This window comes from Rhipicephalus sanguineus, chromosome 11 (assembly GCF_013339695.2).
Source record: "Rhipicephalus sanguineus isolate Rsan-2018 chromosome 11, BIME_Rsan_1.4, whole genome shotgun sequence".
Classification (NCBI taxonomy): domain Eukaryota; kingdom Metazoa; phylum Arthropoda; class Arachnida; order Ixodida; family Ixodidae; genus Rhipicephalus; species Rhipicephalus sanguineus.
In genome coordinates, this window is record NC_051186.1 from 114,342,984 (window position 1) to 114,358,107 (window position 15,124).

Genomic DNA, 15,124 nt, shown 5'->3' on the forward strand with positions numbered 1-15,124 from the left:
TATAGAATAAACGTTCCGGTTTTGTATCTTCGCCCTGTGTCTTCTCCCATCAATCAGTTAGCCTGGTGACAAAATTGCCGTAGGACCGCACCAGGCATCAAAACATATGAACTATGCAACGAGTTGTTAGTTTAGTAGTTAGATTCAAGGCCTACCACTCGCAAAGCACACACGCATAAATAATCATCATTATCACCAAAAGCATCAAAAACGTGTGCAGCTGCAGAGATGCGCGTGTTTCTATGTGGACGCGTAGTGGGTACTTTGTCAATTCGCAAAGGGAAGAATTATGTCTCAGGGGGCGCTTCGCAACTGTTCATGCAGTATGCATTCTAGTATAGTTTCAAACGGCCAGTACACACGCACTGACGTTCCACTCCTTGCGGCACGGTTGAGGCGTCTACCAAGAAGCGATGCCAGGCTTGCGTTCACGAAGGCGATGCGAACGGATCCCAATTGCGCTTTCGTGTTCCGCACTTCAAGCCGAAGCTCAAGCGCCATGCAAGGGTTTAAGGAAAGTACTACATTACGTCTGTCTGGAATATTGCGCAAAAAGGCTAAAGAGCTTGACAGGACGAGGACAGCCTCGTTAACAATGTGGGACAGGACACCACAAACGTCAGTGTCAGGACACCACAAACACCGCGTTTGTGGTTTCCTGACTTCTTCTTCATTGTTGCACGCCCTTTCTTTTTAGAATGACTACTTCTCTTGCTACCGAAAGATGTGGCAGAGAGCCCACGCAACAGCTAATTTCCTTAGAGGGATGCTGAAGTGGTTTTACAATTTGGTAAAACTTTGTTGTTAACAAGGATTTGTCGACGATGGCGTAATTTTTTTCGCTGTTGTGGCAACAGGAGCTTTAAAATACGCGAAAGAAAAGTTCGTCTTGTTCCCCCCAAGCAAGCGCGCCAAAAGTCTGGGCGTGGAAATGAACTAACCGTAACTACGTCGTAGTCGGTAGTTTTGGCCACGGTGGTAGAATAACAGGTGGCCCGACGCGCCGCTCCGCCAATGCTTCCCTTTAATTTTTGCTGCATAGGATATCGAAATATGAAAGCCACAACGCATGTAGTGCTCGGCGTGATCAGTAGCCATTGATTGATTAAGGTTGGTCACATCTTCCGAAAAGCAAAAATGAAGACTTGAGATCATATGTGTTTTCATTTGTAGATGTGTACAATAAACTTTTCGTACATTACGGAAATACTTCGTCGCACTTGTTACAGCCACGCTGCTTTCGCGTAAGAGCGTTTACGTTTGCGCAGTGCTGCAAACTGTGAAAACAATGTCAAGGATAACTTGCGTTATTGAGTATTGGAATGTACAACCCTGATAGAACGCAAGACAGAAACACATGCACCGCAGCGCGGTGTGTGTGTTTCTTCCTTCTGTGCCATCTCCTTTCCACAATTCATTATTTAATCATGTAGTAATGATTAAGCCACTATACCTACGCGTCTAACATGCAATTCAAGCCCACATGTTGTGAATTCGCTTAAGATTACGATTAGCTTACTGCTAATGTGACGAAACAACGACGTTTATGGCGCACTTAATGAGGTGAGCTGAACAGAGAAACGTTATTGAATTTCTTAGCAATGTTTCTATCCACAGTCGTCCGCCGCACCAAGAGATCTAGGTACCGCGTGTGCTGTCAACTTGGTCTCTAGCTTCTATATAAACAGCACAAAGTTCTGAGCTGAGTTGTAAATGTGGCTATTCAGCCATGTGTGCAGGAAACTAGCCGTGGTTTTAAGAAAATTGATAGCAAGTGAGCAGTCACACGCTTTTTCAATGTCATGCAAGTGTAGGAGACATTTTGCTAAACTGAATATCGACTGCCATCACATGCGCCCACTCAGTCATTCAAACAAACATTCGCCTAAAATCCCAACTACGAACAGCAGTCGACAACATATACGAATACGACATTGCATTTGTAAAATCACCCAACCACACAAAATGAAATATACAAATCACTTGAAATAGCGCAGATGTCATAATGAAGAAACTGATGGGCCACGTCGCGCAGGCAGGCTCATGGAATCTTTGAAAATTCAACTTACAATGCAACAATAGCACCACAGGGCCGCTAAATATTGCCACGCCCACTTCTTGTCTTGTTTTCATGTATTCGGGTTTGACCGGCAGGGGAGGTTATCAACGCCCGACGCTGTCCGCGAAGATTCTCGAACACGCCTTTCGCAGGGCTTTCCTGCAGACGTTTCCAAGCCTCGTCAGAAAAGAAAGGGCCGCAGCCTTGCTAGAGACACGGGTCCAACTTCCAAATGAAAGTGTTGCCATCTTCGGAGAGGAAAAGACCAGACTGTTCCGCCACGCTGACCCAGCCATGCCTGAGGACAAGAAAGTCAGGTTGCTCATGCGAGGGGTAAAGCAAGAGCTCTTCGCGGGGCTAATTCGGAACCCACCCTCTACAGTCCAAGAATTCATCTCAGAGGCGACGACGATTGAGAAGACGCTGGAAATGCGCAACCGCCAGTATAATCGCCGATCGATTCAAGGCAGCCCAGCTGTTCATGCCGTCGGCTCCGACGACCTGCGTGAAACGATCCGAGCGATCGTGCGGTAAGAACTGCGCAAGCTGTTACCCTTACCACAGCCTGACATTGCCTCGATCGCTGACATCGTCCGAGAGGAAATCGTCCGAGAGGACTCGGGCATCCCCGAGTCAGCGCAGCCGCAGCTGCAAGCAGTGAGCTCTGCCGGTGCAGCCAGACGCAACACCCCCTCCTTGCCCACGTCAAGACGCCGCGCCGCCCCAGCAGTTCCGCCGCCAGGCACCACCGCCGCCGCCACCGACGTCATACCGCCCGCCAGCCGGCCAGCTATCCACGCCGAGGAAGACCGACGTTTGGCGCGCCCCCGACCACCGCCCACTCTGCTACCATTGCGGGGAGCTGACCACACTTACCGCCGCTGTCAGTACCGACAGATGGGACTGCGTGGGTTCGCCATCGACGCGCCGCGTCCACAGCGAGGGGAAGACCGCGCGACATCGCCGACTACCTCGCGGGAACGCAATGGACGCCCCGACAACCTTCCCGTTCGCCGTCGCCAGGCCGCTACGTCTCCCCCCAACGCCGACGACGCACTGGCCCAACGCGAGGCTGGTCACCCAGCCCGTATCCGGAAAACTAAGGTCAGTAACTGATGGAGCTGCGGTTCCTCCGCCGCCGACGACAACGCCGGAACGAAACCTAAAGAACACGCCGCACGCCAAGCGAAGCACTCACGTCGAAGCTTCACGGCCCGAAGAATAGCTGACGACGCAACGTCGAAGCAGCAGCACAAACTGACGTATCCGTGTTCCGACGCCGCGACCAAATCGAAACGGTAGGCGACGAACGAGCGACCTCGACGTTCTCATCGACGGCCACAACGTCACCGCTCTCGTCAATACTGGAGCCGACTATTCTGTCATCAGTGGACCGTTCGCGACGAAGCTGAAGTAAGTCAAGACCGCTTGGGAAGGCTCCGAAATCCGGACAGCTGGAGGTCACCTAGTAACGCCGGCAGGAATCTGCACAGCGAGGGTCTCCATCATAAACCGGATTTATCCCGCAAGCTACGTAGTCCTTCAGCATTGCTCCCGAGATGTCATCCTTGGTATGAACTTCTTAGGACTTCATGGTGCAGTCATCGACCTCAGATCCAAGTCGATAACAATATCTACAGGAAAAGCATTACCGCGGTGCACGCCGCCGGGGAAGCATGCCTTGAATGTGCTGAAAGACCAGGTCGCCATTCCCCCTCGCTCCAGCGTCATCATTTCCGACGGCTCTAAGAAAGTAGCAGACATGGAAGGCGTCGTTGAAGGCGACCAGCAACAGTTGATTAACCGCGAGATTTGCGTCGCAAGAGGAATAGCAGAGTTGCGGGGAGGCAAAGCAACAGTGATGCTCACAAATTTTTGCAACGAGTATAAGGACGTAAACAAAGGCACGACAGTCGCCTACATCAAAGAAATTGTGGCAGCCACCAATGATTTCGCCATCGCCGATTCTTCAAAGCCCCTACCAACGAACTAGACTCCTCAACCAGCTTTCGACGTCAATCCTAGCCTTCCGAAACATAAACAAGAACAGCTGAAAACCCTGCTCTTGAAATACAGGGACTGCTTTTCGTCATCGTCAAGAATCCGCCAGACCCCAGTCGCAAAACATCGCATCATAACAGAGGAAAATGCCAGCCCACTCTGGCAGAGCCCGTACAGAGTTTAGACGCGAGAACGCGAATCCATAAAGATACAAGTCGACGAAATGCTACGCGAAATGCTAGAGTCCATGGGCGTCACCTGTGGTGTTAGTGAAGAAGGACGGAACCCTACGCTTCTGCGTCGATTATCGCCACCTGAACAAAATCACGAAGAAGGACGTCTACCCTCTCCCACGGATAGACGATACCCTGGATCGACTCTACAACGCGAGATACTTTTCCTCGATGGACCTCAAGACCGGCTATTGGCAAATCGATGTCGACGAGAGAGACCGGGAGAAGACTGCCTTTATAACACCAGACGGCCTCTTCGAGTTCAAAGTTATGCCATTTGGTCTTTGCTCGGCACCTGCGACGTTCCAGCGCTTTATGGACACCGTGCAGGCTGGATTGAAGTAGCAGACTTACCTTGTGTACTTGGACGACGTCATTGTGTTTGCCTCAAGCTTCGACGGACACCTCCGGCGCCTTGACGCTGTACTACAAGCAATCAAGACCTCTGGCCTCTCCTTGAAGCCTGAAAAGTACCGCTTTGCATACGAGGAGCTACTGTTTTTGGGTCACGTGATCAGCAAGGGTGATGTTCGTCCAGACCCGCGGCAAACAGCTGCCATCGCTGCCTTCCCGCCCCCCACCGACACGAAAGCCGTGCGCCATTTTCTCGGCTTGTGCGCCTACTACAGGCGCTTCGTCAAGGAATTTTCACGAATTGCCGAACCGCTAACTCACCCAACGAAGACCGACGTGACATTCAAGTGGGAAACGGCGCAAATCGAAGCATTTGAAGAACTGAAACGACGCCTTCAGATGCCCCCGATACTAGCGCATTTCGACGAATACGCCGATACGGAAATCCACACCGATGCAAGCATCGTAGGTCTCGGCGCCCTCCTTGTGCAGTAGACTGACGGGCCGGAAGGGGTCATCAGTTATGCTAGCCGGTCGCTATCAAAGGCAGAAACGAACTATTCAACAACAGAAAAGGAGTGCCCAGTGATCATCTGGGCTGCATCCAAGTTTCACCCCTACCTCTACGGCAGGCCCTTCAAAGTTGTGAGCGACCACCACGCATTGTGTTGGCTAGCTAACTTGAAGGGCCCTTCAGGACGCCTCGCACGATGGAGCCTACGACTTCAAGAATTCGACATTACCGTCGTTTAAAAGTCCGGAAGAAAACAATCCGACGCTGACTGCCTTTCTCGCGCCCCCGTCGACCCACCGCCACAGGACGACAAGGAGGACGACTCCTTCTTGGGAATCATAAGTGCCGACGACTTCGCCGAACGACAGCGAGCGGATCCAGAACTCAGGGGCCTTGTGGAGTACCTCGAGGGCAGGACCACCGTTGTTCCAAAGGTGTTGACGCGGGGACTGACGTCGTTTTTCTTGCGCAACGGTGTTCTCCTAAAGAAGAACTTCTCACCGCTTCGAGGCGATTGCCTTCTCGTGGTACCCTCGACATTGCGGCCAGAGGTCCTCCAGGCTCTGCACGACGACCCGACGACTGGACACCCGGGTGTTTCTCGCACGCTAGCAAGAATACAGGAGAAGTACTACTGGCCGCGCCTTTCCGCCGACGTCACTCGTTACGTAAAGACCTGCCGGGACTGTCAGCGACGCAAGACACCGCCCACTAGGCCAGCCGCACTTCTGCAGCCTATCGAGCCACCTCGACGGCCGTTCCAGCAAATCGGGATGGACTTACTGGGGCCGTTCCCAACGTCGACTTTCGGAAATAAATGGATCGTCGTGGCTACCGACTACCTCACCCGCTATGCCGAAACAAAAGCCCTGCCCAAAGGCAGTGCCGTTGAGGTAGCCAAGTTCTTCGTTGAGAGTATCGTCCTTCGACACGGCGCCCCAGAGGTCCTCATCACCGACAGAGGTACGGCGTTTACTGCTGACCTAACTCAGGCAATACTGAGATACAGCCAAACAAGCCACCGCCGGACCACAGCGTACCACCCACAGACAAATGGTCTCACCGAGCGGCTAAACAAGACCATCGCCGACATGTTGGCCATGTATGTCGACGTCGAACACAAGAAGTGGGATGTCATCCTTCCGTATGTGACCTTCGCATACAACACGGCCGTCCAAGAAACGACGCAGATGACGCCGTACAAGTTGGTCTACGAAAGGAGCCCGGCGACGACGCTCGACGCCATGCTACCCAACGTCGCCGATGTAGAAAATCTCGATGCCTCCGCTTACTTACAACGTGCCGAAGGAGCTCGGCAGCTCGCCCGCCTGCGGATCAAGACCCAGCAGCACACCGACAGCCGTCGCTACAATCTTCGACTACGCTTCGTGGAATATCAGCCCGGCGACCCTGTTTGGGTCTGGACGCCGGTACGCCGTCGTGGGCTTAGCGAAAACTCCTTCGGCGATTCTTTGGGCCATACAAGGTTCTTCGACGTCTCGGCGCTCTTGACAACGAGGTCATCCCGGACGGCGTTACAAACTCCCAGCGACGCCGCGCACGACCTGAAGTCGTCCATGTCGTGCGCCTTAAGCCGGGACTAGCATCGGGACGATGCTTTTTCAGAGGCGGGCAATGCTACGCCCACTTCTTGTCTTGTTTCGATGCATTCGGGTTTGACCGCTGGGATGGTTGTCAACGCTCGACGCTGTCCACGAAGCAGTGTTCGAGAAGCTTCGCGGCTGTAGAAGATCGTTTTGTTAAGATTGCGCCCCGCACGCGAATGTTCCAGCTTTGTCTAGAGATAAACGCCGCCACCAGCGATATTGCTGGAAAGTTCGATAGCGCCTGTACAAAAGCCGACGCGCTTGACCGCTTGTCAGTTGATCGACGGTCGACGCTCTTTTCGCCGCTATCAGTGTACTGCTGTAGTTCGACTTTCAAATTCTCGGCCACAAGTTCGACCAAATAAACAGTTTCATCTCGGACGTGCTGACTGTTGTCTTCGGCGACGTCACGACGACGTGACAATATGCATTCGGTCCTACAGAAACGTTTGTAATTTTATACCTAAAGAGTGGACAGTTCTCGCTCATGGAATGTGCAGCTACATCTAACAAGCCCAAGCGATATGTATTTTGTAGAAAATTAGAAACCAGACAATTTCCACTGCAACTTTCTCAATACTACTGTTATAATAAACAAAGAGTAATTATTATGTCCGTGTTTGTATTCCACATTTTAAATTGTCGTACTATACTCTTTTTCAGTCTCCACCGCAATTAAGCCCCGCTACCGCTGGTCAAAGTGGGGTAAGTTCTCTATCGAAAGGCAAACTTTGTTATCCTTGACGCTCAAAGAACCTAGTGCATAACATCCACCTGCTGTGCAGTGTAAAGCAGACTCACAACACGAGAGTGGGCAATCACACTGGTATTCAGGATGTGTCACTCATGTAGCTGGTGAATTACCTATAGCAATCATCATGCAACACGTATGAAACAGGACTAAGGAACAGGACGCACGACCTTACAAAGGAGAATGTTTCAAGATCATTTGTGATCGCCTTTTAGCGCGAAATCACAAGACACGGGAGGATCACGTTTAACTCTGAAGTGAGATTTATTACATCACACCGTTTTTTCACATACAAATACGTTACGCGCAACTATCATCGGCTACTAAACCGAATGACGTGGGCTGGATAATGGCCGCGGCACTCGCATACCGACGGGCTGAGATATAGAGGCCCGTGTACTAGTGATGCAGAACTATCGGCAAATTGACTATCGATAGTATCGATAGTTCTTTTGAAACTATCGATAGTGTAAACAAACTATCGATAGTGCTACTATTGAAAATTTATCGATAGTGCAATCGGTAGTGCCATCATTTATATTACTATAGCAGTATTACTATATTACTGCCACGCGTGTTTATTCCATTCTTTTGACGTATTCGGGTTTCACCCGGCGGTTAGCAAGGTTTGACACAGACTGCGCCGTAATGTGTGAGGAGCTTCACAATTGTCTCAGATCATTCTGTTAAGATTACGCGCCGGACGCGAATAGTCAAGTTTATTCGAGAGCTTACGCGAGCACCAGCGATAACGCTGGAAGGTTTGATGACTGATGTATAAAGGACGACGCGTTCCACCGGTGATCAGATTACTGAACGGCCGACGACTGCTCCCGCCTAGGGATGGTCGAATAAAATTTTTAATCGATTAATCGTTAACCGTTAATCGATTTAGCCTTTAATCGATTAATTTCTTTCGGTGGAATGATTTAATCGATTAATCGATATTTTTATGGGTGCTTTAAAACCGATACCTCTTTGTTTGACAAGCATCGTTCGTGTTCGATATGGACCGAAATCTTTTATAAGACGCGCTGACGATCGAAAATTCCCACTTTTCAAAGGTTCGACGACGGGCCCCTTGTGTACAGTGTACGCAAATTCCCACTTTCGCACACTGGACACAAGGGGCCCGTCGTCGTTGGTTGATGTCGCGGATTCAAGCGTCTGTCGCCATCATCCATGGACTATTTGGCAGCAGGTCGTATTTTCTTGAAGCCTGCCTACTCGAGCTCATCCAAACCGGAGGCGCGTTCGGGGACCACACTGGTTGGAAAGTCGCAGCTGAAACATGCAGTGTGGCGGAAGGTGAGGAAATCCAGAGAAAGGTAAATGAGAGACGAGGAGGAAGAGAAATTAAATGAGACACTCGCTCTCGTAAGCACGGCATGTTTTCTCGGTTTGTCGGTTAGATATTGTTGAAGCCCTACATAACACTGTAATTGCGGACTGACGCGATCTTTTCCTTGAGGTCACCCATGCAGAGGTTACACAGAAACATACTGGCCTCAAACAGACCATCGGTACAGGCAACTGTGGGAATTAGTGTGACATGAGTTTCTGCCTCCCGTCTAGAATAAGCAGCAGCTATGCCAGTATACTCCACAGGTTTCATCTGATCGTTGCCTTAACACGGCGCCATTTGCACCTTTTCAATCGTGGGTACAGCCTGAACTGTGAGCGCTATCTCATGTTTCAGACATTACAATATAAATTTCGTGACTGTCTTTCGTTCTTGTCACAGCAGGAGACGGGGGCCTCTAGCTGAAAGCTGTATTTCTCCCTAAGTGTGCGACCATAAAGTATTACTAAGTGCTACAAAGTCACTCCTTCAATAGTAATGCACTGGATGCTAGACGTTCAGTAAACCGACGTGTAAAGTTACATAAATTACATAAAGGGTCTATGAGACCCTTTTCACAATTCGCGAGTGCGCATTCCTGCGCTACACTTTCTCTCAACTAATGGCAGCAACTTTCGTGCTTCAAGTAGAGACGACGTCGTAGTTGCACGTGCTGGCGTTTGTCTATTATGCGTGTTCGTGTCAAGAGAGCCGAGTCTACATCTTCCGCGTCCCAGCGCAAGCAAACCGCGCTTGAACTCTCTGTTTGAAGAAGTCACTAGCTGTCATTAATTGGACCAACTGCATCGCAAGAAAGCTAGCTGAACAATTATGAAAATGGTATAAACCCTATAAGACGGACAGTTGGGCTAGTTGGTGTAAAGCATAATAAAAATGGTTACTAGCGTCCTTGTCTTCTTTACGCTAGCAAACGTGTCTTATTATGTATATACAGATTACCTACTCTTCTCCCCATCATCGTACTTCATTATGCTTTTTCCTCAGCTGCGTTTTCCCCGGTGCAGGTAGAAGGCAGGGGCGTACTAGCTCAGGCCACCCTCTCTGCGCTCTAATATATTTTCTCTCTCTCTTTCATTGGTAAACAATATTTTATTTGCTAAAGAGTAAAACAGAAGGGCACTAAGAACCAGTCAGGAAATAAGCAGCGCATATTACAATGCCGCACTTACACAAAAAACGAGTAAAATCTGAGGGTTGAATAAAATACAAAGAAAGTTGCGATTGACACTACAGGCGATGAAAACTAATCAAATGTAAGGAGAGATGCGTTTATGCGGCAATACGATGAAACAGCGCGGCGAAAAACGAACACGAACAAAATAAGCAACAAGACGATGCGCTGGCACGTGTGAAATTTACAGAAAAGAATAAACTTCTGTATTGAAAGATGGCGAATAGTCATGCTGCTAACTTTCTCAGCAGTCCCCTTTTGTTTTGTTTCATGGGGCTGCTGCTTTGAACCACATGTATTTTTCTACTGAGGGAAGAAATGTCAGTTGCCCGAGATGCTCGGGCGACAGCCGACACCTCCTTTGGGTCGCCACACATCCAGCATGCGAAAAAAGGCGCTCAATTGCTACTGACGTAGCAGGAATTGGCAAATACTCCATTGCGACGAAAAACACATGATCTGGGCCAGTTCGCATGATGTGCCAAGTCTCAAGTGAATTCGGATTGGTGCGGCGATCGACTAGAGGGTTACTATAGTATGTCTTAAACTGAGAAGGCATTTGGTTCATCGGATCGTCCTCCTGTGCAACTGGTGAAACGCAGTTGCGTAGAAGTGCGCGTGGTGCGAGCAGCAGTAGTGTGAGCCGGAGAGAAGCGGGCAAGTTAATCTCTGCCTCGATGGGGTAGAGCCGCCTCCTGCCCGAGCTTGAAGCATTGGGGAGTACTTGGAGTGGGACGCCGTACGCGACGGAGATAATGGCGACATCATATCTTTCTCTATGAGGTATGGCCGCAGCAACCTCCGGGATCGTTCTGCTAGCGAAGGAATATGCTCTGTAGTGAAATTAGTGAAAGAGAGACGATGTGCACGGTATCTGCGTCTCAGGATAGCGCGCCTCGCAGTCATGCGGTCCGGCCAAGGGGCGAGGTTGGGGGGCGTAATCGATTAATCGAATAGATTTAATCGATTAATTCGATTATTCGAGCGACGGAAATCGATTACGATTAATCGATCAATTGTGGACCTTAAATCGAATATATAATTAAGCGTTCATCGATTTTACCATCCCTACGCGAACTATGAATCAAACACCTCCTAATGCTACCGTTAACGCTACCAAGAACCTGCGCAGCTCGTCGTCAACCAAACCAGGACGCCGAAGACATTTCACGGAGCTGCTTTCTAGGATGCCGACGACTGGCTTGAGCAGTTCGACCGGGTTGCCATCATCAACGACTGGACCCAAGAGCGTAATCTACGCTATGTGTACTGCGCTCTCGAATATTCAGCAAAAACAAGGTTTGAAAACCATGACGCAACGCTAACGTCGTGGGATGAGTTTCGTCGGCAGTTCCTCAGCACCTTTGCCAGAGTGGACAGGAAGGACAGAGCTTAGTGTGCGATGGAGGCCAGAGTTCAAGGCCCAAACGAAAGGGTAACAACATACGTAGAGGACATAGATCGACTTTTCAGGCGTGCGGACTCCTATATGACTGAAGCCAAGAAAGTTCGTCACCTGATGCGGGGTGTCAAGGAAGAAATTTTGCCGGCCTCATTCGAGACCCGCCTGCGACACTTGCGGAGTTCCACGATGAAGCCACTGCCATGGAGAGAGCCCTTCAACAGCATGCCAGGCAGTATAACCGCGATGTCGTGCAATCAAACGAGGTCGCTTCTATCACTCTCGGCAAAGACATCGGCTCCTTGCGAGGGCTTATCAGGGCTGTCATCAAGGAGGAACTACAAAAGATGCAGGTGACTGCTCCGCCTGTAGGGCAGCTCTCCGTTGCGGAGATGGTTCGCGCCGAGGTACATCATGCTTTCCACGCTCCCCAACACTACGTGGTGCAACAACAATGGCAGTGCGTCGAAATGAGCTACGTGGAAGCATTCCGTCGTCCTCCATCGAGCAGTACTCCCGGCGTGGTGCACCCCGCTCAGCAAATGGAAGTCGGCTACAGTCCTCGCAACCCACCGTTCACCGCCGAAGCAAGACCAAGGAAAAGCGATGCCTGGCACACGCCGCACCACAGGCCCCTTTGTTTTCATTGTGGGGAAGCCAGGCACATCTACCGAACGTGTTCTTACCGCCGTGTCGGTCTCCGTAGATTTTCGCCGAATGCCCCTCGCCCGCGACCTGGTGAGTGACCACTGGAAATAGAGAACTTCATCTTGAATCGTTGCAACGTGGAGCATCGATGGCATGAGCCCCGTTCATCATCTCCTGCTCGTTATAGGTCCCCATGCCCAGCCTTTTCACGCGGCGCTTCGATAAGCCGCTCGCCCAGTCCTGCAGGTCGGGAAAACTGAGTTCAGCGACCTCCGGAGGTGAGGCTGCTGATGCACTGACTATCCTGTAGACTGCACTGAATATCCTTCATTACGACGACACCGACGACAGAAAAGAGACACCCAGACGCAGCCAGAAGTGGTAACGACGAAGTAACGGCGCTAATCGACACTGGAACAGACACTTCAGTTATGAGCATGGACCTTACCTGCAAGCTGAAGAAGGTCTCTACACAGTGGACTGGCTAGCAGATTCGGACGGCAGGAGGCCATGTTCTAACTCCGCGGGGAGATGCACAGCACGAGTAAGCATTCGTGGGTTTACGTATCTGGGAGATTTCATGATACCGCCGAATTGCTCGAGGGACATAATTCTCAGAATAGACTTCGTGCAGGCTAACGGAGCTGTGATTAACTTGCAAGAATCGCAGGTAGCGTTTTCCACGGCGTACGCCTTAGCGGGTAGCACTTCTGTTCGTTCGCTCTCACCACACGGCCAACGCTGAGGTGTCGGCGCCCTCTCTTGCGCTCAATCAAGTGGACCATTCCGACGGCCGACAGCGATGCACACCGCGGCAGTAGACGGCGATGCACGATGCCCGCCGGTGGGCATCGTGGTCGTATTGAGGACGTATTGCAATAGAGGTCGTATTGCAGAATTTTTAGGGGCGAAGCTCCTTAAAGCGGCACATGTTCGTCCCTCGTAGTGCGTAACCAGTCTTAACGGTAGTACCAGATCTTGACCTCCAAGGTGGTGCCGGTGGGAGATTTCTCCTGTGCGTTGTTGAACAATAAAAAATTCGCAGCGTGCGCGTTAACTAAAAGCCGAATTCTTCTGTCTCTCATTCCCCATTAGCAGCCATTGGCATGTTCCAGTAGGAAACGTTAGTAGAAATAGAAGTGTAAGTGTTAGCTAAAAGCCGACTTCTTCTGTCTCTCATTCCCATTAGGAGCCATTGTTTACCTCCAAGGTAATGCCTGGTGAGATTTCTCCTGTGCGTGATTAAACAATGAAAATTTTGTTCAAAACGCCGTTGATTGATGAAATAAACCAACGAAAGACACCAGATGTTTTCTAAAAGCAAAACGAAAAGACGCCAGCTGCTTAACGAAAGACGCCAGATGTTTTCTAAAGCAATGGTTTTATAAGCAATGAAAATTCACAGCGTACATGTAAAATTAAAGTCAGCTGCAAGTCGTCATAACTCTCATCGAACCTTTAGTATAACCGCGCCCGATCTCACGTCGGTGATGATGTACTGGGCAGAATTCACGGTAGATTCACGGTTTACCGATGAACCTCCGCAGCTTCGCCCACTCATCATCATTCACTCCGTGGATATGATGTTTTTACCTCTATAGAAGTAATTATAACGTTCTGCTTGATAAGAAAATCCCATTAGGCAGCACAGTCTTCCTTCATATAATTGAAAACAAGAATGGAAAGCATGGACAAATATTTTCCCCTTAGCATGCCTACAAATAATTTTCGTATTGCCAACAGAAGCAGCTATCAGATTCCTTCAAACTCCTGAATCATTCTCTGTGTAAATATTCACAGTAGTCTTGCAAAATTTTCCGCGAATAAATGTTATGTCAAGGAAAACGTGTCAAGTTCCCCAACGCGAAGCAAAGCCACAGGTATATAAATCTTTTTTCAGGTATATAAGCATCATTCTAGTTGACGTTAAAGAAAGTATTTATTGTGTGATTGCCACAATTATTGAACTAAATTGTGAAATAATAGGAGCGCAATTAAAGAGACAAATATTTACAGGCACGATAAGCATGTACTCATCGACTATTGGAAACGTTTAACAAAACAGTATTCAAGGAATTACTTTGAATGCCACTTTACATTCACGTCACCCTAATAAAGAGAACGACGCAAATTAGTGAAGAACCCGGCACAGTGGTCTAGTGGTTATGGCGCTCGACTGCTGACCCGAAGGTCGCGGGGTCGAATCCCGGCCGCGGCGGCTGCATTTTCGATGGAGGCGAAAATGTTTGAGGCCCGTGTACTTAGATTTAGGTGCACGTTAAAGAACCCCAGGTGGTCGAAATTACCGGAGCCCTCCACTACGGCGTCTCTCATAATCATATCGTGGTTTTGGGACGTTAAACCCCAGATATTATTATTATTATTACAAATGAGTGCAAGCCGCACAGATTTCTCAAATAAATAAGCAAAAACCACAGTGCTCAGAGAGGGCTTAATGCTGGAAATTCGCCTTGCGGTTCAGCGATACCATCAAAAGCGCACTATTTAAATATACACTGACATTATTCATAAAATTGGTGACATTTTTTTCGTTGAAATTACGAGCCATTCAGAGTATTGCAGGATGCAGCCGCATATAATTTACTTATGCAATGAGGCTTCTGTAGAATATTGGGAGTTGCACAACTACCTGCTTCTTTCTAAGCGCCTTGATTGAAATAAAGATTTAACTCAGATTATTTGCAAGTGTGTATTTGCTTCTTGAATGTTATCTTATCTACTTTTCAGCCTTGGAGCCCTCAACGTCTGGACACTGTCGTCTTTGGTGCAGCATCGGCAAGTGTTTTATCCCAATACAAAATATGCGGTCGGAGGTGTAAAAGATAAATATACATATACTCTACATGGTATATATTGAAAATTGGACGCACTGCACAAGAGAAAACAAATACTTTGGCATTAAAAATGTGCGACCTATAAGCAAGTACGTGCGCTTGCCATTATCACACAGGAACAAGACACCCCCCAAAGATACGCCACAGAAGTCATTAAAGCGATGTT

At 49.3% G+C, this 15,124-nt stretch overlaps 1 protein-coding gene across 16 annotated transcripts in view; it reads left to right on the forward strand.

The window, feature by feature from the left end:
• The window catches only part of LOC119374702 (cuticle collagen 2C), a 256,546-nt gene that overhangs the window by 129,301 nt on the left and 112,121 nt on the right, over window positions 1-15,124 (forward strand). For 9 of the 16 annotated variants that reach the window (XM_037644880.1, XM_049411049.1, XM_049411050.1 and 6 more), the window contains 2 exons: window positions 7,432-7,473; window positions 14,852-14,899. The exons of 4 other annotated variants lie outside the window; for them this stretch is intronic. In XM_037644880.1, the coding sequence (XP_037500808.1) occupies window positions 7,432-7,473; window positions 14,852-14,899 (90 nt within the window). The remainder of the gene's footprint in view (window positions 1-7,431; window positions 7,474-14,851; window positions 14,900-15,124) is intronic. 3 more of the 16 variants (XM_049411052.1, XM_049411060.1, XM_049411058.1) reach the window with 1 other exon arrangement.